Below are 23,951 nucleotides of genomic sequence, written 5' to 3' on the forward strand. Positions count from 1 at the left end.
ATCTTTTAAATCGCGTTTCGTAAAATTTCGTGGTAAAGATTGTAACCATTTTAAAACATTCACAACACTTTCTGATTCGCTTTCATTGTCTGTTCTATCGTTAGAATCATCAGACAATGTTTGATTACCGTTACTACATTTTCTTTTATCCTTAAAATATACAAATATTAATGTGATATATCCATTAATTCTAATTATCTCAATTGTTTCGTCAATGTTTAATTAAATATAGAATTAACGATAAATAATTACCGACCGATGTTTTGGACGTACGACGTCGAAAATAAGTACATTGAAAATTATCTTTCCTTTCATTAGGAAAGATTAATTTATCCATATCATTTTCGATCATCCTTATCGTTTCAATATTTTTATTTAGAAAACTTTGATGATTTACAATTAGATCGGATTGTGCCATTTTATGAAAGAATATTATCAAAAGAAAACTTTTATCATTAACATTGAACCCAATAAAACATATTGCAAACGTGAATATGAATTTATAAATATAACATCGTTTGGTTGTGTAACAGAACGAACGGAAATAATGTTTAGCCTGTTCACTATCTTTTGTTCAAAACGTGTATGACTTCAGCGACGAGTATGGACAAAATATGAACTACGAATGCAAAAGGGGAACGCTATCCCCACCATGCGTCTATCGTATCGGTATGCTTGTGTTGATAATTCCCCTCTCACGCATAAATAACAATTGATTACGTGTGAATTAGAGTAAGTAGTATTTAATACATTGTGAATTCATACTTTTCAGTTTCTCATACGTAAATATATATATATATATATCTTTCTTTGATGGTAGGTCATTTGTTTTACGATAAAAACATAAAAAATAATAAATAAAATAAAATATAACATTTATATACTTACCGGAAATGATTGTATGTTTTTTTATTTTTCTAAATATATATACTCTTTACTTCGACAACGTTTGAGGGAAACGAATAAGGATTAAGAATTTTTCATTTTCGATAAAAGTAATTCAATATTAATTATTACATTTAACAATACATGAAGTTATGAATATTTAAAAATGACATTTACAGGAACACTGGAACATTCATGATACATGTAGATTACGAAAACGATAATTAAATGTCTTTAATAAATAAATCTCGCAATATTATTGATTTAAAATCAATCGCGTTTAAAAATTATTTAGGATAGAATATAAAATCCTTCGATCAGATGAAATGCGGTATAGTTCTTTTCTACTTTTCAATTAGATAAATAAATTTTACTATATATGTACTATCGATTTTTTTTTATTTCTTTCGAAATTTGATCAATATAGTTAGATTTTAAAACCATAATAATATACAACCAGAGTCAACGTTATCATTGTACATTGATTACAGATAAAATTTAAAATTAGATCAACAATGAAGATATATAATATTTAATATATGTAACGGCAAATAATTGTTTCTTCTTTATTTATTTAATTATTCAATTATTTATTTACTTATTTATTTATTTATTTATCTATTTTGTTAAGCTAAGACCAAAAGCATACATATTCGGGACGTCCGTCAGAACTTTGTTTCTTTTTTCATTCGTCTTTTTCGAATATACTCGACTTTTATTTTTTGTCGTGGACGTATGAGCGACCTTGTTACGTGGTGTAAGTAAAGATGGTAAAGGCGGTATGGTTGGTATATTAGCTGTAATATTTCCAGTTCTCTTATATTTCTTCATAGCATCTCGTACAGCTGTGTGAATGATCTAATGAAAAAAAAAGGAAAAAAGAAAAAAAAGAAATAATACGAAACAATTAATTAACTAGCATCACGTGTGTACATTTTCATTTTCAATAGAAATGTACATACCTTTTCCTCGTTCTTCTTAAATGATTTGTTTACTTTCGGTACAACGTAAGACGATTGTTGTTGCAAAGCCATAATCTTTGATAGTAATGTTTGCCTCGTAGAAGACACTTCGTGTTTAATGTTCGTCGTGATAGGGGTGGCACGTACTTTTCTTATAATTTTTGGATTTGAAGATTTTTCTTTATACGTTACCTTCGACTGATTTTGTTATATATATATAAAAATGTATATATAATACATATATACATATATACGTGAAAGAAGATGAAAATGAAACGATAGATTTATTAAATTTACCAACCTGATCCAAATGAGAATGTTTTGTAGACGCACGAGTACGAACTGTTCCAGCAGACGTGCTTTTTGTCATTCTGTCAGGTTTCTCAAATGGCACAGATGATTTTGAAGTTCTTGGAAATACTGGTGCCGTTGCTGGTAATGCTTGTCTGTGATTAGGCGATTCTGTTTTATAATAAGAATAAAATTCTTGATCCAATTGAATTTCTAATTCTTCGATCAGATCAACGATCACAGGTCCTATCTGACTATGTACCAGAGATTTTTTCTTAGCCAGAGGTACCTGATTAAATTAAATAATAGGCCTTGACAAATTTGTAAATTGTATTTTATAATTATTATATTAATAATGTCCTTTACCACAGGAGTTTTTGACGTAAGGCTCGTCTTCGATTCATGCAAATTCCAATTAGATTTTTTTTCACTTGTAAGAATACGAGTACCTTGAAGAGATAATGCAGCTCCTAAATAGGGCTGACAACTTGGCATTCGTTGTTTGTATGCTAACTCGAATAATCCTGTATCAGCGTTCTTATTTTCTCGATAATCTACTACCACTGTCGATGTGAAGAAAAAAAAAAAAAAAGGAGAAGAAAAAAACCGGAGAGAAAAAAAGAATTTGTAAATACATTGTAATGTAAACATTGTGTCTATCGTTACCTTTGATAGTATCCTCCATGACTTGCTTACATAAACGTGTAGTCACGCTACTAGAATAGCTCATATCAGGATGACTGTTAATCTCTATAAGCCATACCGAAAAATCATCCATAACCATAAAGTCAGCTCCGTATAATTCAAAACTATTTTTTCGACGATCCATCGCTTCTTGGCTAGCCAAAAGGGATCCCACCAATCCTTGTTTCATGCCAGGGTAAATTTGCTCGTCCCAAGCTTCCCCGTGACCTTGAGATCTTAAACAAAATTTCGTTTGATTTCAAAAAACAATAGGATTTTATAAAGATCGTTTGAATCATACCTGAGATATTCTTTGAAAGTCGTAGCATCCCACATATTATCCGCCGGAAGTGCTGGATCTCTATCAATGCAATTTTTATACTTGCATTGAACCGCGTGATTGCAGAGATGAATCGATTCGTGAAAATCCGTAAGGGAAAATTTTTGCGAACAAAATCGTAGATAGCTTTCCCTAAGTGAAAAGAAATGTTCTTTTCACATTTTTATTGTGAAATATTGAGAACGTGTTTGGTAACCCTTCTTATAATATTTCGAACCTGTTGCACTTCAGTCGTTTCTATGTCATCGTTGAATATCAAATACCTAATATTCCCTTACCTTCCTTAAATTTATTTCATCTCGAATATAAAACCTGTTGAATCTCTCTCTCTCCCCCTCTCTCTTTCTCTTTCTTTCTCTATAGATCTATATTTAAGCTACATTCACACTAATCTCTCAAGAATATATCACGAAGAATTAATGAAGATTAGAATAGTTAAACTTTTTATTCTATCGACAATTATTCATTTAATTTAGTTTGTAAGATAATTTACGAAAGTACTTTTACGAACTGGGCTAAGAGAGACCAATTTTATGGTATTTAAGTAATTAGCAATTTCTTGCGGATAAGTTAAGCCTACATGTAATGACACTTTGATTTCTAAGTACAGAAATACAAAGAAGTGAAATTTTTCCTTGGACTATAAACTGTTCGAAATGTACACAAATTAACGATAATTATTAAGAAAACGTACTGCTAATGATGCATTTCGACGTAAAGGATGAGCACGAATACGTGGCACGAAAGTTTACTGTTATACTAAAAAAAAAAGTGTCTAAGTAGCGAAGATATAATTTAATAATTGACCTAATTTTTTCGTTTTTCTAGCTCACTTTAAATATTGACTCTCTCTCTCTCTCTCTCTCTCTCTCTCTCTCTCTCTCTCTCTCTCTCTCTCTCTCTTTCTTTGTGTTTGTGCCTGTATATTGGTATAAAACTTACTTAAACATCCATACAGTTAAGGGTTGTGCACACGTCACAATGAACCACTGTCTTATATCGAATTTTGTGCTATAGATGAGAAGTGGTCGTTCTAAATACAACAAACGGAAAATCAATTTCCATATGTTGAACGTCTAAAGTTAATAAAAATAATTATTATTACCAATATATTTTTGAACGACATAACGAGCATCCGCTTTGTTCGAGGGATTAACTTTTGCAATAACATGATCGAGTTTGTTCATTAATACAATCCCACGACCACGACTTTTATTTCCTGGTTTTAATATCCAAACGTTCATAATACCATCCATATCGATCTGTGGCCAATACTTTTTAATCCTTTTTAACAAGTGTCGTGCTGCCAGGAAGTATTTCTATTTTACATTAACAAACATGTTTATTCATACGAACGATATCGAAATTGATTTGAAAAATTTATGATGAATGATGACAATAAAACTATCAACTTACATGAAAAGGTACATTGTTGCGAATGAATACAGCATCGTCTGAAACAATTTTGTAATACCATCCAATAAACTGGTCCCATTGATGAGACCAAACCTTTTCAGTTTCTCGATCGATGTCTTCGTGCGATTGTGCACTGATATAATCGCTGCATCTTTTGATAGCAAAGTCAAGAGCTTTCAAAGGTATCGTACCTGTTGGTGATCGCGTTGCGTTCTCACCTTCGGTATCGATTTTGTCTACCAGCCACTTCAAGAGACTCAGGCAAGTGGTGAATCTGATCGGAAGCAAGGTATACTCTTGCTCACGTTTTATCTAAGCTTTGTGTATGTAATAATCTTCTTAATATTAATATATAAGTTGTTGCATTTTTTTGTATCATTGAAAATTACAATAGGATATTTCTTTTTTAGAACAAATTTCTCTCTCGTTCTCTCTTTTTTTTTTTTGCTTTTTTTTTTTTAAATATTATGAGACCAACAAGACAATACAAATTCTATAGTAATGAATGAAACATGATTTGATGAGTAATATCTTACATTGAAAATTACAATAGGATAATTTTCTTTCGGACCAAGTTTTTTTTTTTTTTTTTTTTTTTTTTTTGAAGAGATAATTATTGTAAGACCAAGGCAATATAAATTTCGACAGTAAGGAATAGTGAAACGATACGTAATTGACTCTTACCGAAAGTCTTCGATAAATGCGTGCATCTGATCACCCTGACATATATTATAGCAACGTGGAAATAGAGTGTTAGCTACTCCAGCTTCGTAATACCAATGCATCTGTCTGACGTTTGAACATAGACCAATCTAAGGGTTTTATATTAGTGTAAAAATATTATCTAAATTGATTTAAAATCTTCTTGTTAATTTAATTAGATTCTAGTGTCATTTGATAATCAATAATGTTTAAGAAAATTCTTAGTCACCTTAGAAGTAAAACCAGCGCGATAGAATCTATTGAATACCGTCGTTTTATTTTCTTGCGAAGGCCAACCAGGCCATTCTGATCCTGTATTCCATAGAAAATCGACGGTATGATTACTCAGCATTCTTGAAATTAATTGTCGTTCACTTTGTTGATCTTTCAAGTCACCAATACCCCTCAATAATACTATCGGATTAGACTCAACATGTAGATACTGTTCGACTGAAAAAAAAAAAGAAACGTGAAAGAGATTAGGAAAATGTTTATTAAAAAATTAATTAACAATGATGGATTACCATTAGAATTTCTTCTAAAAAATTTTTCGCACCATCCTTTCTTAAGCAAAGTTTCACGAATCACTCTTGCTCTTCCATATATCATAAACGTATGATGAGCATTTATTGCATCTTTCACTTTTTGTTTGACACATAAAAATCTTTCTTGCAGTGTCGGTGATAATTCTGTTGATAGATCAGAGTCCAAAACCTCGCAAGGAGAATCTATTGAGGTAAAATAAAAGTATAATGTGTATAATATTTTCTTTTCTTTTTTTTTTTTCCGTTGATTTGTATAAATTACCTAATTGATAATTTTAATTTATAAAGGATATTAAAACAAGAAGTTCAAGATAATATTTTTATTTCGATATTTATAAAGAAAAAAAAAGAAAACATACGACAGAAAATAAAAGAATTGAAAGCAACTAGTAAATATTTTACTCGCTTTGACTAAAACATTTTTTTTACATATAATTTAACAACGATCATGTTATCTTTAATTTATGAACTCCTTTTTCTTAACATCCTTCTTAATAAATAAATGAATAAATAAATAAATAAATAAATATATATATATATATGTGTAAAAAAAAAGAAAAAACCTTCTGTAAGCTTTTCCTCATTTTTTTTATCGTCGTGATGAATCTCTAGCTGGTCGTCACATTTTACAACAGAATTATCGATGTTTTCTGTATTTTTGCTTTCCCCTTTTTCCTCACCGAATTTCCAGAAACTCGGCGGTGCATCGTTGATGGCATTCATGTAGCGCACCTGTTAACCGGCGAAGTATTTCTGCTCGGTTGCGTTTAGTTGATTTTCAAGAGTTTCGCTTCATCCCTACGAAGAACCACCTCAACAAGATCGTCGTTACTACTGTCTGGAACACCTTGGAAAATTTCACGCGCGATTATAATTATTTTGAAATTAATATTTATATAAAAATGTGTCTTCGCAGGACATTTAATTCCGTTCGTCAATGATACCTGTTGAACGTATTAAAAGATATCAAGATATTTTCGAACACAAATGGCATTATTATAGAAATCCTACTAAAAATCGAAAAATAAAAATATTTCTATTTGTCATTCCACTTTCACGAGAAAAAGAAACGAAGATATTAATAAAGTCCGACCTGGTCGGCAACCAGGTCAGGACTAAACTTTCTTCATCGAGGAATACACAAGGTATATGTCAGTGGTTGCAATTCGGAATTCCGCAGGCGCGTGACTCAGGGACGTTTTAAAGCTCAGGGACGTCCGATTGAGATAAGTAAAAGCGTATTTCCTTTTTTGTTTCGATAGAATCGCAACGTTAATTTTTACACTGTCATTTTTCTATTTTTCTTTTTTTTTTTTTTCTTTTTTTATCTAATTTAAATACCTCCAATAAATGCTATTACGATTATTAAGGGAAGAATTACCTTGTTTATTATAATTTCAAGATATATGAAAAGGATAAATCAAAAGGAAAGATAAAACGAGGAGTAAGGGAGGATATTGTTAAGTGGTTTGAAATTATTTTAGGAAATATATTAAAAGAGGAAACGGCCCTGCGTGCAAGAGGCTTGTCTAGGTGGTGGTGGTTGATTACGAGCAGCGTACCAGGCACCTCCTACGGTGCCTTCTTTCGGTTTCAGCCTTCTGGCCTCGCACATAGTGCTACCGAATATAGGTAAAGAAGTCAAAGCAATCGCGTGGTTAATCAGATCACTCCCGTAAAGTAAACGTTTCGTGTTCTTTGACCCACTTGTACGAATACATCTTTGATCCACTCAGAGAAGCTATCAGATATTCGAGTAGAATCCGAAAAATATATGTTCATTATTTTTGATAGAACGGCTTTGATTTTACATCGATAAATTAGATAAAAATTTAACTAGTGAAATAACGTTTATACATTATCTCTCGATGATTATCATAACGAGATCGATTCGCTTTCTTATCTTTATCGAGTTCGATCAAATAGCACGAATGTGTAACTTCACACGAACCTCGAAAAAAGAAAGAGAGATCATAAGTTAAGCATATCGATCGATTTAGCAATATCATTTAATATCAAAGTTGTATGACGTATAAAACGATCGTACAGTCTTGTTATCGAGTAAAAAGAATGATCCATTTTGTAACCAATTAATATTTATACGTCATATTGTTATCGGATTTAATCTGTTCAAATTTACTTACCATTAGATATAAGGGATCTGACCAATTATCACTAAAGTTCGTCAGAGTTATTATTTTATTTGTTAGAAAAAATGTGCTGTTTAGATAAAGTCTGGCATATAGGAAAAGAGTAGATATTTTTTAAGATACTAGAATGTTTGACAAGATACAATATTGGTTATCTAAAGGATTAATGACAAATGATAAACATGACACTGTCGTTGTCTGATCTTATTTGAACAAAGTACGCTCAAAATAGATAGAAGCGTGATTTCATCGATTATCGAGAAATGCGGTAGATTCGAAATCTCGCGGTTTTAAAATGCGACGAAGTGCGCATGCTCGGTTCGATCGGTAAAGAAGTTAGCCGGTTGGTAAAAGATAATGTTACTGTCAAAGTACAGTTTAGTAAATGAGAGTTCAATAGATGAAAAGTTAATTTTTCAACGGTGGAGAGGAATGATTCTCCTACTACTGCGAGTCAAAATCGTTTACTTTACGAATCTACTTTGTATTTATCATTACCGAACATCTGGTAGTTTATATCGTTCGAGTATCAACATTCGTATTAATTTTTAACGTTTTAATACAAATTTTAAATAACAATACATTGAATTAAGAAAAATCTAATTAACTCCGTGTTATTATATACAATAGATGTGAATTAGTGTGAATAATAAGATTGAATTTTGTTAAACTTATATTGTAATAATATATATTTGTGAGAACATGGCAACCTTTATCAAAAATATATCTTTATATTTTTTTACAAAACAATGTGTAAAAATATATTTCGACGATCTGAATTTTCTACATGGTAAGATAAAATATTTGATTATATAAATCCATTATTATTTAGAAATCGTAAAGTTACGTAGTATTCTAAAATAATTTAATACATATTTACATGTTTAAGATAATTTAATACATACTTATACACATATGCAACAGTCACGTGGATGAATATACATGATGTTCAAAACAAATTTCAAATTGGTAAGAAATTAATCGAGCAATTTTATAATGATGTAAAATTCTTTCAAAAAAAAAAAAGAACAATGTTTCTCTCAAATTTTCATAACATGTATAGTAAATCGCAGATGTCTTTGAAAAAAATATAGAGTTTTTAAAAATTTATCTTTGACAACATACAAATGTAACATTCTTATGTTTATGCGTATATAACAACGAATGCAAATCAAAATAAAGTCTACGATTTTCGATTTTTTTTCGACACTAAATTTGAAATTGGTCTTGATGACTTGTTAATGATAATATAAATAAATTGTTTTTAAATTAAATATGGATTATATATGCAGTATATATACACCTGTAAAAGTAAATCATGAAAATATTGAAAATGTTTCAGTTGAATGTTTCAAAGAAACACTGAGTAAGATGTTAGGACTTGGCATCATCGCTGGATCCTTATTGGGTTAGAAAATTATTTTTTTAACTTAACAATATTTGATTGTATCCAGTTAAAACAATAATAAAATTGTCTTATGCTTTACTTATAGACAATATTTATTTTATATTATTAAAACAATATATTATATATTTTAGTGAAAGTGCCACAAATTGTCAAAATTTTTAAAAATAAAGATAGCAAAGGTATTAATATCTTTAGCGTATTATTAGATTTATTTGCTATCACTGCTATGACATCCTACAGTTATGCGAGCGATTTTCCGTTTAGGTAAGGAGAAATTTTATGTTTTCAATGATTATTAGATCATTTATGAATATATTAAATAAATGAATGAATGAATATATTAAATATAATTATATTTATAGCTCATGGGGAGACGGAGTATCGTTAGGTATACAGACATTAATAATTGCATTATTGGTTTTTCACTTTAACGGGGATACTGCAAAAGCAACGGCCTTTCTAGCAGGTTATATATCTATACTTACCACTGTTATAAGTGGTTTAGCACCAATTAATTTACTTTGGACCTGTCAAGCAATGAATATACCTATCGTTCTTATTAGCAAGGTAATTATATTAAAATATCGATATAATATCTTTTATATATTAAACATTATTACCTTTATTCTAGTTCATACAAGCTTATACAAATTATTCCAATGGAAGTACCGGTCAGTTATCTGCAATAACAGGCTTTATGCTTTTCTTTGGTTCATTAGCAAGAATATTTACTTCTATTCAAGAAACTGGGGATACAACTATGGTAGTTATGTACTCGTGTTCAACTTTTGCAAATGCCATCATAGCTGCACAAATTCTTTATTATTGGAATGTTGAAACTGTAGATTCTAAGAAAAAAGATAAAACTAAGAAAAAGGAATAAAAGAAAGTTATCAGTAATATATGATGTAAGATCAAATGGTGACAGAAGAATGTTGTATATTATATATATATATATATATTTATACAAATGCTTCTGGTACTTGATTAATACAAGTTGGTTTCTTTTTATTTATATCATCATTTAAATTACAAAGTATTAAAATATTTTATACATCTATTACATATCTTACATTATATAAATTTGATGAAACATTTATTTTTATTATTATTAATAACATAACATTTATATTTATTGTTAATAATAATATTGAGTTACTACACACATTTTGTGAATTTTAATATCATTTTTAAAAATATATATATATATATATATATATATATATATACACGAACTAAATAAAATCAAAAATAAATAGGAAAAAAATAGGATGAAATGAAAAATAAAATAAAAATAATTTTGATTAATTTTCATAACATACATTTTTTGTTTTTAAATGACCCGCTTATTATTCCTTATCGCTATATCTGGAGCATTACTTGGCAAATAATCGATAAAAAAACACGCCATCAATGACTAGTAGGTCTTTCACTATTGGTTCCCTTTAACCGGAAATAAAGAATGCTTGGCGCTTAATCGGTGAATCCATATTACAGATTAGTCTATTATTTGTAGAAGGTAAAATTTTAAATACGGAATATCAATTGTTGAAATCGAAAGTTTTAATGATTAAGGAAAAATTTAGAATTCGTAATATATATCCTATATTAACACATTTGATTATTTAAACTCATTCGAATAATAAATATTCTTCTTGATTTAACCTGTAAATATGAATGTCCGTATATAGCAACCAATCAGCGTCGAGAATGGTCGCTTAATTCATTCCTTATTGGTCGTCTTTTTAAAACATTTGTACGCATGCGCCAACATATGCTCGGGAGTTTCTTTCTTCCGGCTCCCTCCTGCCGATGAGTCGTACAACGTTTGCTAGATCGTGTGAACGCAGTTGTTTCGTCAGCGACGATGCAGCTTAGTGGACCGTGATATTTTCAGAAATTTCATAGTCAGATCGTCGGAACGTAATTCTCGAGCAACGGTGAGTAATATTTCAGCTTTTTTTTGGACGAAAAATGGGTCTATCGTCCCATGAGACGAAAAATAACGGGCGTGGACAATCGTCGGGAAAAGATGGCCTGTTGGAGCGTCATGGCGTCATCGCCCTTTGCAGTCCGGCTTCCCCCGACGACCATCTTGTTATCGATAAATCAATATAACGCGCCTTTATCCTATGTAAGCGTCTTGTATACTAGTACTAAAAAGTACATCACAAATGTTAGACGCATTTAAACATTGTTAAAATCGCCGTCTAAAAGGAAAAAAAAAAAAAAAAGATCATCTACACACAGGTAAATCGACCTTCGGCACCCGGTTTCTTGAACATTTGCTTTGTCTGACGAGTAATGATACGCAGAATAGCGTTAAATTTGGAGACCTTGGTTTTACGATAATCAGTATTACACGAGCATCAATATTTTAATAAGAAAGAATGCTAAGTGGAATCAAATGTATTATGATTTATGGATATTCAGTCGGTGGAAACCGAGATTTACATGCACGTGTCCTTGGCTTCTGGACTGTGCCTTGAGAGGTGGTTTTCTTGCATAATGCCTACATACTTTTGGATCTCGTAGCAGCAATCGATTAAAGGCAGATGCATGTTGAAATTTATTAAGATATACCACATTGGTCCTTGTATTATTATAAATAAAAAAGGAAGAACCATGCGAACCTACGGATTTTCACAGTCTTACAGGTTAGGTTGCTCTATTTCCTGAGTCAAAATGGAATCAATGGACGCGCGCCTTGTTGCGCAGGCATTAAACTACCATGGTCAGCAGTTGCAGAAAGTGTGGGAAGGAGAACGCAACGAGAATGAGTTGGCTATGCTCAATCTCAAGGAACCCAATTTTGAAATTTATCAACAGAGACAGAAAACACTTAGGTGTGTAATTAAATTTTCTTTCAGATATTTTTGTCATAATTTTCTTTATCATACAACTCATATCTATGATTGCATAATAACGTAAAATACAATTCATTTACGTTTTTATTATAGCTTCGGAGATAGAGGAAAAAGACTGAAGCTTCAGCAATTCCTCGCTAAGAAAGCAGATGCTCTTTATGATAAAGCAAATCTTGAGAAGACTATAGAGCCTATTAAGCAAGAATTAGGAGATGAAGGTAAAATATTCTTTTATGTTTTCACTTATCTTATTTCCATTATGTTATTATATTTTCTCATTCTAAGAAACTATTATATTATTTATTTTCAGAATTTTATGCAACAATGCCAGGACTCGATACTTTTGTCACTATGGAAAAATCTCAACGTATCAGAAACTTCTTGGAAGTAAGTATATTTCTTAAACGATTATATTTACTTGATAGCTATATCTAATGAAATTATATTTGCATTTCTAATGTCAACAAATTAAAAATTTGCAGAGTTTAGTTGTCGGAGATGTAATTTATGCACAAGTGATGAGTAAAAGTGCTCCTGGTCTTCTTCTGAAGGTTCTTTGCAACTGCTCTGATTGTCCTAGAGTTGTTACTGAGTTAGGAGTAAAGGTATATATTATTAATATACATATATTTCAGATATTATTTTACTATCAAATTATTGTATCTCAAATGTTGCTTATATAAGTTATAAATATAATTACATAAAAGATGAAGAACATTTTTGTAAAAATATCTTGGTACGAAGATGTAAAGATATATATATATATATATATAATATTATTTCTAGAATCAATGTATATTTTTTAGATAAAATATTAATATTAATTTTATGAATGAGTGTTATTAAATGATTTTGTTTTTGTGTTATGCAATTAGGTTCTAATATTGAATACGGCCACTGTGCCGGCGGTGGACAAGAAAGGTGTTACAAGAGGCTACATGGCAAATGATCTCGTCTGCGTCGTAGTCAGTGAAGTTAACGTTGAGGCGGAACGAGTCGTTGCAGTAATGAACATGCCTGCCCGCGAGGGCCAAGCCCCACATCCACCTATGGGTCTTATTCATTCTGACGATCTTCCAGAAGCTTATAAGTAAGTTACGAGAAATATAGATAAGTACGGTAGAAAATTTCTTGCATTTACACGCTTCGCTAGTTCTGTTTAATTAACATGTCTACCACTAAAGGAATACACAAGACTTGAATATGTCTTATTACGTGCATCGCACTTAGCTTTTATATACATACATGTCTCGCACATCTAAAATACTCTACTAGTTCTTTTAGACATTTTTTTTTTTTTTTTTTTTTTCCTTTCTTTCTTTCTTAAATCTGACTTCATATATGATATGATCACATATAAGACCAATTATATTTAAGGAGGCAAAGGTTTTTATCTAATGTGATGATAATGACATTAGCATTTTCATCACTTATGGCTGGTTGCATTTCTTATGAAAATATCATATTTCTAAATTGTGTGTTAATCAATGAACACAGATTTGCGATTTCCTTATTTTTTCTCTTTCTTTTTTTTTCTTTTTTTTTTTTTTTTTTTTTTTTTTTTTTTTTTCGATTTTCTCCTTCATTTCCTTTTTTTTCCCCCTCTTTTTTTAACACATTGTAAAAAGAAAAGGTAAGAATAACAGTGTGTTGGGCAAACAAAATTGAAATTTAACAGACGCACTGTGATACTAACAAGTCAAGGTAAATGAGATTTGATTCCTCTTACACATTTTTATGAATTTAGGTGCCAGACACTCTGTAACATAAAAAGTTGATAGTCAGTATGATGATGAATTTATAATGCGATACAAATGATTCAAACCTTGAGCATTGGTTGACATGGCTCTATTGTGCACATATTGTATCTACGTTTGTGATATGTTACTCTCAAAGCACCAGCCAAACTATGGCGCCAAATGAGATCAATGTCTTTTGAGGTTGAATTTCCAGTTTGAGACGTTGAGCCTTGAATGGTCAGAGTGGGTGCTGCAGACGGTAGGTATAATAATGATTTACTGTTGTTTGGTCTCTTATCAGATCATATAATGTAATCTAAATTATAACCTTCTTTGGTACAGGATATGGACATTTTTAATATGTTAGTAGAATGTAAAAAAAGAATAAAATTAGAAGGAAACCTTGTACGACCTTATAATATCTAATGTTATATTATACACTATTATTATACACTCAGTCTTTTAGTAGTAACATTATTAATTTCGAATAGAAGACATATGTGGTTTAGCTGAAATTAAAAGCAGAGACCAAACAACCCAAATCTTAAACACCCCATCCTATACCTTTAAGCCTCAAAAGAATCGCGCCTTGTCATAATAATGCCTCATTTAAACTTACAGCTTATATTGACAAATAAAAAAAAAAAAAAAATGATGTCATATTCAAATTGACTCAACAAAATGCAAAACAGGCGACCGTACTACTACTACTACTTCTACTACTACTACTACTACTACTACTACTACATCTAAAAAAAAATTTTTTTGGTCAACTTGGAAGATAATATATACTCAGGCGTGGCTCCCGACCTATCCTAGGGCTATGCAATTTATTTTATCGCACCAAAAACTTATGTAATCATCGTCGATTGATGATAGGCTGTGTGCTTTTGTGTTGAGAAAATCTCTGAATTACAAACATGATACAAAAATCTAGAAATATTCGTCTTAGCGGTACATGAAAGGTGAGAGACGAGTTTACATAATAATGAGGTTGTGTACCATTTTAAATTTATAATTATGAAACTATCTGGTAATACATATATATATATATATATACAAAGGAATTTTATCGACCTTCTGCACCGCATCCCTGTTTTTGGACCCCTGCTGCTTGTTAACGGTATAAACATAGATCGTGAACGATTCTAATACCAGAAGATGTAAACATCTTGTTTCTTCATTACTTTAAGAGAGAGAGAGAGAGAGAGAGAGCGAGAGAGAGAGAGAGAGAGAGCGAGAGAGAGAAAGAGAGAGAGAGAGAGAGAGAAAGAGAGCAGGGATTATAACTTATAAAACATCTTTGGCATTAGTGTCGTATCTTTGAATAATTCATGCAGATCGAAAAGAAGAATCAGCGTTCCAGAGGAATGGATGGACCATATTATCCTTGCATTATAAATGTTTCAAGAAGACGACCAAAGAAGTATATATATATATATTTTATATTGTATATATATATATGTATATATGCACACGCATATATATATATACACACACACATATATATATAAAAGAAACAAGACGAGATGTCAAAAAATTGAAAATAATCAAATAATTATATCTACGCAGCGTCTGATTAATTTTATTAATTAAGGAGTGTGAAAATTCGGTCATCATGATTATCAAGTCTTTAGTTTTACCGTTAACGAAGTAGCTTTGGTTTCTTCTGTGCCACTGGTCTTTGACAATGATCTTTACAAGTCAATAATGTATTATTTGTTTTTATGTGGTGTAGGAAAGCTGTGGACAACAAAGGTCAGAGTTATGAAACGCTCTTGGAGAATAGTACTGGCTTCAACAACCCAAACAACATAAAATATCTTTGTGACTTGATGGGTCTAGGGCAAGAAAATCATTCTAACATGGTTGGCCTAAGGTACAATATAATTATAATTAATTTTTATATTTTGAAATAATAATAAAATAATATCTTTCTATTGATCGTTATTCGTATTAAATATTTTTAGAGAACGTTTTCCTCCCAATGAATATGCATCAGAATTGAGACAGGCACAAGCAAGCAAGTGGGCATTCCGAAGTGTTGCCGAAGGAATAGATCACTTCAAAGCTGGCCGCCATTCTGAAGCCTTTCAGTGTCTTAATAAAGCACTATCAGTTGACCCAAGAAATGTTGAAGGCTTAGTTGCTAGAGGAGCATTGTAAGTTTATTATAATATTATAATAATTAATCATTTATCATTAATATAATTGTGATATAACACTTTTGTATGTTGTCTTTTTGTTCTTTCGTTCTAGGTACGCGAACAGCGGTAGTTTCAAGAAAGCGATCGACGATTTTGAAACTGCTTTGAAACTGAATCAAACTCATGCGAATGCTCGTAAATATATGGCCGAAACTCTGGTAGCACTTGGACGCAGTTACGAAGACGAAAAGAAATATGATGAAGCTCAGAAAGCTTATGAAAATTGCTTAGCTATAGCACCATATCATGAAGAGGCACGAAATTCTATCGAATATATCAAATCAAAGACTCTAACGTCTTCTTTGAATCCCCTTGATACGTTTAAAAGTTTCGAAACTGAAAACGACGTTGGCGACAATAAAAAGGAGAAAAAGAAACGTAAGAAGGAAAGAAAATCTCGATCAAAAAAAAGACAAAGATGGAGCTCCAGTTCTAGTTCGTCATCGAGTGGATCATCGAGTACATCTAGTTCGGATTCGAGCAGTTCCTCGTCTTCTGGGAGTTCGCGATCTGCATCTCGTTCGCCAAGCAGAAAACGGAAACATAAGAAAGATCATCGTGGATCACTTTCGCCTCTTAGCAAGCGAATGGCTCAATACAACAATCCTCCGGCTGCTACAACCGCCGCTCATGATGTAATTGCACCAGTTTCTTATAATGCTAATACCCGGGAAAAGATGGATGATTATGAAATTAAAGTGCGCAAGTTTTTGGAACAAACCAAGGATGATTCAGATTACGAAGATAAGGTAAGCATAATGAGCGTATATGTTATGTTAGATGTACAGGCGGTACCTTTCCTTTTTTGTTTTAATATAAAAGGAATAAATATATATCTGTAGGATTAATTCGTTTCTCATGATATTCATTTCAGGTAAGGAAGTTCTTGGAAGAAACTGCAAGATGGAAGAGAGAAAGGGAAAAGGAAAAGAAGCATTCGGAAAGTGAAAAAATGAAGAAAAAGAAGAAAAAGGAGAAGAAAGGAAAGGATAAGGAGAAGGAGGATAAGAAGAGTAGAAAGAAGAAGAAGAAAGAGGAACGAAAGAAGCGTAAAAATAAGGATAAACTTGAAAGAGATTTGGAGGCATTGAAAAAGTCGTCTTTACCAGATTTGGAACAACTCGAATCGAAACTAAATGCTTATTATGCGAAAGTTGAAAAAGAAACAGCTGTCCTAAAAAGGTTGGACTCCTTAGACAATTTTTTGGTAGTAATGACATTCGAGATATTTTATCTTTTTTTTTTTTTAGATTTCCCCTTATTCAAATTAGTCTAATCAACTGTTATAAGAATGCTAAGTACTTAAATTCATTTATTAAGTTGATCTCAATTGTGGTCTTTTCTGTTGGCATCGACACTCGGAAGTTGTTTTTTATCTAAAGATATCGCATTCTACTTATGTTTTTATATTTACTAGGTATGTAGCACAGTATAATGACATACCTTCCCCTCTTAGCAACGCGGAGAAGCTCGCGGAGAGCTCACGCAGGGAGGAGGAACTACGTAGAGAGAGGGAAAGGGAGAGAGATGAGGCATCAAAAGCGTATCATGAACGAGAACCCAGAATACCCATGACCGCTCAGCAGCGTAAAGGTATGTTTTTCTTTTTTATTTTTTGTTGTTTTTTTTTTTTATTTTTTTTTTTTTTTTGTTTTTTTTTTTAATATAATGATAACTAAAATTGTATATGTGCTTCATGAGATGTGTTTGTTTTTTCTTTTTTCTTTTTTTTTTCTCTTTTTTTTTTGATTTTCTTTCTTTTTTTTCTTTCTATTTTTATTTTCTTTCGTAGAAATTCAGAGGAAGCCTTTAACGGACATTTTTGAACAAGAGTCACAGTTAATTCATCCTGAACCTAAAGTACCTACTTTAGATACAGCTGCGTTAAATGCTAAATGGAAGGCTGCTCAAGCGGCTAGGTAAGATCTTGCATATCGTACAATTTTGCAAAAAAAAAACTTCTTTCAAATGGTTCTCTTTTGGAAATATTAAAAAAAAAAAAAAAATGACAAAAGATGGTTACGTTCGAATGGAAATGAAGAGGAATGAAATTTTGTGTTTACAGTGACGAAGACGATGACAACGAGCTAGAGGAGAAACTGCAGCGAGCAGCGTTAGAAAAGTCATTGAATATTCGCAAACAGATGCAACGAGAATTGGCGGAGAAGAGAGCAGCAGCTGCCCAACCGATGTCTGCCCCTACACCACCGCCACCATTACCTAAGGAACCTCCGATACCGAAACAAGCACCAGTGAAATATCCTACTCCGCAACCGCAGAACAAGTTTCAATCTTACAAGGACCCTACTATATCAGTACCTCAAGGTACACCGAATAAGTTCAGCTCCGGCAGCAATCTCGGTGGTAAATTCCAACCGATCGGTCAATGTCCTGGAAGTGGAGGTGGCCATCCACCGGAACCTCCGCGTCCACCGCCACCAGCAAAGAATCAGAATCAGGCTAAAGGGCCAAGAACGGATTCCGATAGTGAGACTGATCGACAGCACAGACAGACGCCTAAGAAACGCGAATCAAGTGGTAGAGGAGGTGGTACGGTTTCCAAGAGAATGAGCAGAGACAGACCAGGAAAGCGTTCTCGTAGTAGATCTCGCAGTGCATCCAGTTCTGGTTCCTCGAGATCTCGATCTCCAAGGCGAACACGTTCGCGTTCTTATTCCAACAGAAGATCCGGCAGTTACGAAAGAAAATACAGCCGTTCGCCGTCCGGTACATATAGTCGATCAAGGTCAAGATCACGATCAAGATCTTATACTAGGAGTCGTAGTCGCAGTAGGTCCGGCGACAGAGGCTATTATCGCAAGAGACAATTTCGTTTGTACAATAATCGTGGGACTTATTACAAGCCACGCTTTCAAGGCTTTAACAATCCTAATCATCGTGGCGGTGGCAATAACTTCCAAAACAGAAATCGATTCTACAATAATCAACACAACAATCGTTTCGGCAATAGACGTGGCGGTGGATTCAACAATCGCGGCGGTGGACGTGGACGTGGTGGCAACCGTGGTGGTAGATTTTTCCACGGTAAGCAGGGCTTCCGCGATTTCAGGGACAGGCGAGACTTTAGAGATCGTCGGGCAGTATCACGCGATAGATATAGCGATCGCAGTTATTCACCCGATCCAATGAGAAAAGTTGACGAAGCCAAAGAGAAAATCAACAAGATGCTCGAAGGCGGTGACGACGTAATGGATCATCAGCAAGGTGCCGGAGGATCAAGCGTTCCTCCCAATAAGAGACAAGATGGACCTCTGAGCGAGGGCGAAGAACGCGATGATGATGACTACGAGAGGTGGGGAGAGGGAGAGGGGGGCGACGCGGCTAACAAGGTTGGTTAGGTCACTTCTGTGTCTATCTAGGCTTTCGAAAAAGAACAGCCTAACTTCTTCTTGCTGATGACGATAAATGATAACTCTGGATGATGATCATGATGAGATGATAATGATGAAAAATGGTCATGATGATATGGAATAATAAGGATAATGATGATATGATGATATGATATGATGATATGATATGATATGATATGATGATGATGATGATAATGGTGATGGTGATGATGATGATGAGCCACACGTGCAAGAGAGTACGACCCAGGAGCCAACTAACTCTCCTTTGTTGCCAGAGCGAGGAAGTTGGAGCTGTCGACGATAACCTGGAAGGCAAGGAGTACTTCATTGAACGCATGAAGCAGCGAAGCAAGAATGTATTAATGCAGAGAGCCCTTGCAGCTAAGATTTGGTAGATATGCGTGCCGTTGCCGACGCTGTTTCTTCTCTTCTCCTTCGTCTGTGATATTCTCTATTTCCTCACGTTGGCTGTGCCTAGTCACCAGCGATCGACCAATTCACGTGAGATAATCTTTTATAATTTTTCGTACCGATAACGTGCGGTACATATACATAAATATTATCAAGTAATAAATATCACGGACGTTAATTATTGAAATTATTAACTGGCGGCCATTATGATCGTTAAGAATCCTTTTATCTTAATTACCAACGAACTCTTTCTCGTTCGTCCTTTTTTGCGGATATATCATTAAATGTATAATATCGAGACGATCGTGTATAGTTTATTATTATATATCTACGTTTCATCCGTATTCGTAAATAAAATCGTACGAGACATTCTTTTGCTCGGTTTTGCAAGAGGAAACCCAAAACTACTACTACTACTACTACTACTGCTACTACTACTAGTACTAATATTACTATTAACTATTAAACATTACTACTATTATTACTATTACTACTACTACTATGTTATATCTTATATATATGTAGCGAACGTGTGAATGCGCTCGATATATTATATATCTATCGTAATAATAACGGGAAAAAGAATTCATTCGTATCGAACTTTGAAGACTCTCGCTACGGATCGTCGAGGATATAATATATGTATACCATGTTTCTACGGAGTAAGAAATCGGATGATCATTATTTTAGCAAACTACATCGCGAATTTTTTCTTCTTTAACTTCTTCAAACGTAGTTCGTAAGTTGTATGATATGCCGTTTTCTTTTTTTCTTTTTTTCTCTCTCTCATTTTTTTTCTTTTTCTTTTTCTTTTTCTTTTTCTTTTTCTTTTTCTTTTTTCTTCTTCCCTTTTTCTTTTTCTTTTTTCTTTTTCGATCACAATGGAAACGTCAAATTTGGCTCTGGGTTTGATTCTTATCTCGCGAGTGGCTTTTCATATTACATCTATCTATATATATATATATATAAATATATATAAATATATATATATATATATATATATATATATATATATATCATCTTATCAGAAACTCTTTCTTTATTAATTTAAAATGATTTATTAGATTTCGTTTGTACATTTCTTAACAAATGTGAAAACTCGTTACGACAAAAAAAAAAAGATAAATAAAAAATAAAAAGAAAAAAAAACATCTAAGCATAATCAAAAGAAAAAAAAAATAGAAAGAAAGAAAGAAAAATAAGTCAGTTGATTTATGCAGATCATAAAGTAAACGATTTTATCATTAATTATTCTTGACAATTCAATAACAATTTTAATTGTTTCATGAAAGATCATGTATTATTGGACCCCCTCTCCCCTTACCGTTGCGCGCGGTTTTAGAATTTGCGATACATTCTGCGTTGTTTTGCTCAAATACAAAACAAACTATGCATATTTAGAATGATAGTCATTTTACTCCTTTGATCGCGTGATCTTATTAGAGCGTCCCTTTGCAGATATACGTTTCATTAAGGAAAAAAAAAATAAAAAAATAAAAAAAATAAAAAAATAAAAAAAAAAAGAAAGAAAAAAAATACAAACCTTGTTACTATTTCCTTCTCTTTAATACGAGAGCGCTTATTTTAAGATATATTACAAATAATTTACGTAGTAGGACACATATATGTTACATGTAAACGAGTTGCTGTACAATTCAATCATCCAAAAAAATATATATAATTGTAAAACTACAAAGAGAGAAAGAGAGAGAGAGATCAATGTCATTGATATTTATGTTTATCCACCATATATATATACACACACACATATATATATATATATATATATATATATATATATATATATATCTTACACAACAGAGAAGAATTTACGGTATGTGATATAATAAAAATTAATAAATTTTTTTTTTTTTTTTTTTTTTTTTAATTATGCGTGTCTTTTACGCAATTATAAAGATCGTTATCTCAAAAATATGCATATATATATATGTATAGGTTTGTCAGAGATTTTCAAAATTTAATTAAATATAGAAAATTCGAGAATAATTTAAATGTTTATTAGAAGAGTTTTAAAGTCGATTTACTATTTCTATATAAAATTTTTTTCTCTCAGCTAGTACATTTATATAAAAATTAATTTTAAATTCTTTATATCAGAATTATGATTTCCGACAAATTATTAGATATTCTCGTGAATATTATGATTCTCGTGAATAATGATCGTTTTTGTAAAGTACATATTTCGATACGTAAAAAAAGTTTGGAAAGATCTTAGATTTAAACGATTCTCGAAATATATTGATACTTATCGTTACGCGTTCGTATATGATTTTTGAACTTCGATAAGACCGTTAACGACGTATTTTGTGAAGAAAAAAAAAAAAAGAAAACGAAAATAAGTAAAGGTATATCTTAAAAAATATATCTTATTATTTCGATAATCGATAGATAAAAAATGAAATTATCGATTACGCATATATCGATCAAGTAATCTTGCATTATTGGTTATAATCGTTCGTCAGGAAATATCATAAAAATGTTTCTTTATTGAGTCTCTCGGATTCGCACTATTTTTGAAAGTGAACATGCGTATTTCGCGCCTTATGGCGTCGGCGGCTGGCGTTGGTGGGGGAGAGGGGGAAATGGTAGCGCGGAATATGATAACGTTTTCGAGTCGCTTCAGTTTAGCGTCGACCTTCACGTGCGGGAGATGGTGCAAGCATTTTTTTTTTTTTTTATCAATATTCGGTGATATTTTTAATTTGTATTATTATTATTATTATTATTACTCAAGTTTTTCGTATAAACAAGAAGGATCACGTTAGTATCGATAATCGTTCGATTCAATTACGATTTTGCGTTTGACTTGTTGAGGTGTAAAAAACGACGAGTTAACCTTTTCTTGTATTTCACGTTATATATACATTTATATATATAACAACTAATGCGTTCCAAATTGGTAATGGTATACGTTAATAAGCTTATGACAATTAATTTCATTTTCGAGACATGAATAAAATTAAATTGAATTAAGATTGTACATCAAAACTGTGTAATAATCTCGCACTTTGTGCTTTTTTTTTTTTTTTTTTTTTTTTTTGTAATGATGGCAATGAGAGAAAGGAGATTCAAATTTTCGTTAAAGTCTCTTTTAAATTTCTATATACGAAATAATTCATATAGAATTATTTTTTTTCTTTTGTCCAGTTTGGAACTCTTAGTTCGCAATATCAATTTCTTTTATATAGTGAATATGTGTGAAGTGATTATATGCAAATGTGAAATTACGTATACAACGTGGATACAGGATAATTCCGTTTAAACAACGTTCTTAGAGCCGTTAAGGAAGGGAACCGAGAGAAATAGAAAGCAATGTATCTTCAAGGTAAGTCTATTGCGACATATTTTATTCATACTTTTTTTTACATTTGTATTTGTTATAAAAAAAAAAAAAAAAAAAAAAAAAAAAGGAAATGTAAAAAAAGATTACTATTTTCGTGATATTTTATCGAAAATACAAATCGAAAAATTATTACAGAAAATTTCGAACGATTTTTAAATGACTTGTAAAAATTTATTCTAACCAAATATATATGTGTATGTGTATGTATATATATATATTGGGATTTATATCTATACATTTATATTTTATCAAAAATAGAAATCGAAAAATCTTTTCACATGCAATAATTATCGCAAAATCTCGAAAGATATTAAAATCGTATGTAAAACTTCGTTCTAGCAAAATAAATTACTCATACTATAACATATAAACATTTACATACATATAATATATATATATATATATATATTTTATCGAAAATATAAATCGAGAAATTGGTTTGATAATTATCGCAAAATTTCGTTTATCGAAAGAGATTTAAAAAAAATAATCATTGTAAAGATTATTGTGAGAAATGAAAGGTCGCTTTTTCTGTTTTTTTTTTTCTTTTTTACGGATCGTTATCGTCATCGTTATATTACTTTTGGCGCATATCATACGTAATGATTA

At 31.7% G+C, this 23,951-nt stretch overlaps 3 protein-coding genes across 4 annotated transcripts; 2 read left to right on the forward strand and 1 right to left on the reverse strand.

Moving 5' to 3' along the window:
* Positions 1-1,032: 1,032 nt before the first annotated feature.
* On the reverse strand, positions 1,033-6,954 carry LOC124956903 (tubulin glycylase 3A-like). Its single transcript, XM_047513294.1, has 13 exons — positions 6,389-6,954; positions 5,805-6,008; positions 5,510-5,730; positions 5,263-5,390; positions 4,579-4,852; positions 4,268-4,481; positions 4,105-4,195; positions 3,124-3,294; positions 2,805-3,058; positions 2,505-2,701; positions 2,149-2,427; positions 1,848-2,045; positions 1,033-1,743 (listed from the first exon to the last, which is right to left on the reverse strand). The coding sequence occupies exons 1-13, from the start codon at positions 6,546-6,548 to the stop codon at positions 1,504-1,506; spliced, it is 2,631 nt and encodes an 876-aa protein (XP_047369250.1). The 5' UTR covers positions 6,549-6,954; the 3' UTR covers positions 1,033-1,503.
* Positions 6,955-8,342: 1,388 nt separating this feature from the next.
* On the forward strand, positions 8,343-10,480 carry LOC124956977 (mannose-P-dolichol utilization defect 1 protein homolog). Its single transcript, XM_047513508.1, has 5 exons — positions 8,343-8,765; positions 9,318-9,383; positions 9,515-9,647; positions 9,746-9,950; positions 10,015-10,480. The coding sequence occupies exons 1-5, from the start codon at positions 8,678-8,680 to the stop codon at positions 10,264-10,266; spliced, it is 744 nt and encodes a 247-aa protein (XP_047369464.1). The 5' UTR covers positions 8,343-8,677; the 3' UTR covers positions 10,267-10,480.
* Positions 10,481-11,187: 707 nt separating this feature from the next.
* LOC124956320 (tetratricopeptide repeat protein 14 homolog) lies at positions 11,188-21,674 on the forward strand. Of its 2 annotated transcripts, none has more exons than XM_047511981.1 (14): positions 11,188-11,323; positions 12,033-12,229; positions 12,344-12,468; positions 12,561-12,637; positions 12,733-12,855; positions 13,126-13,340; positions 15,728-15,868; positions 15,960-16,151; positions 16,249-16,945; positions 17,071-17,378; positions 17,614-17,789; positions 17,989-18,115; positions 18,262-19,546; positions 19,843-21,674. In XM_047511981.1, exons 2-14 carry the CDS (start codon positions 12,069-12,071, stop codon positions 19,960-19,962), a joined length of 3,747 nt encoding a protein of 1,248 aa, XP_047367937.1. In that variant the 5' UTR covers positions 11,188-11,323; positions 12,033-12,068; the 3' UTR covers positions 19,963-21,674. The 2 variants fall into 2 exon arrangements, with proteins under 2 accessions (XP_047367937.1, XP_047367947.1); XM_047511991.1 differs by having other exon boundaries at positions 17,653-17,789.
* The last annotated feature ends 2,277 nt before the right edge of the window (positions 21,675-23,951 follow it).

This window comes from Vespa velutina, chromosome 1 (assembly GCF_912470025.1).
Source record: "Vespa velutina chromosome 1, iVesVel2.1, whole genome shotgun sequence".
Lineage (NCBI taxonomy): Eukaryota > Metazoa > Arthropoda > Insecta > Hymenoptera > Vespidae > Vespa > Vespa velutina.

Bases quoted from the DNA above. Each gene is read 5' to 3' on its own strand.
- LOC124956903 (XM_047513294.1), bottom strand. From the start codon at position 6,548: ATGAATGCCATCAACGATGCACCGCCGAGTTTCTGGAAATTCGGTGAG. The intron at 2,702-2,804 runs GTAACGATAGAC...TCACATCGACAG, and splicing joins CATGGAGGATACTATCAAAG to TGGTAGTAGATTATCGAGAA. The intron at 2,428-2,504 runs GTAAAGGACATT...TAATTTAATCAG, and splicing joins TTACGTCAAAAACTCCTGTG to GTACCTCTGGCTAAGAAAAA.
- LOC124956977 (XM_047513508.1), top strand. From the start codon at position 8,678: ATGGCAACCTTTATCAAAAATATATCTTTATATTTTTTTACAAAACAA. The intron at 8,766-9,317 runs GTAAGATAAAAT...AAAATGTTTCAG, and splicing joins CGATCTGAATTTTCTACATG to TTGAATGTTTCAAAGAAACA. The intron at 9,951-10,014 runs GTAATTATATTA...CCTTTATTCTAG, and splicing joins CTATCGTTCTTATTAGCAAG to TTCATACAAGCTTATACAAA.
- LOC124956320 (XM_047511981.1), top strand. From the start codon at position 12,069: ATGGAATCAATGGACGCGCGCCTTGTTGCGCAGGCATTAAACTACCAT. The intron at 16,152-16,248 runs GTAAGTTTATTA...CTTTCGTTCTAG, and splicing joins TTAGTTGCTAGAGGAGCATT to GTACGCGAACAGCGGTAGTT. The intron at 19,547-19,842 runs GTTGGTTAGGTC...CTTTGTTGCCAG, and splicing joins GGGGCGACGCGGCTAACAAG to AGCGAGGAAGTTGGAGCTGT.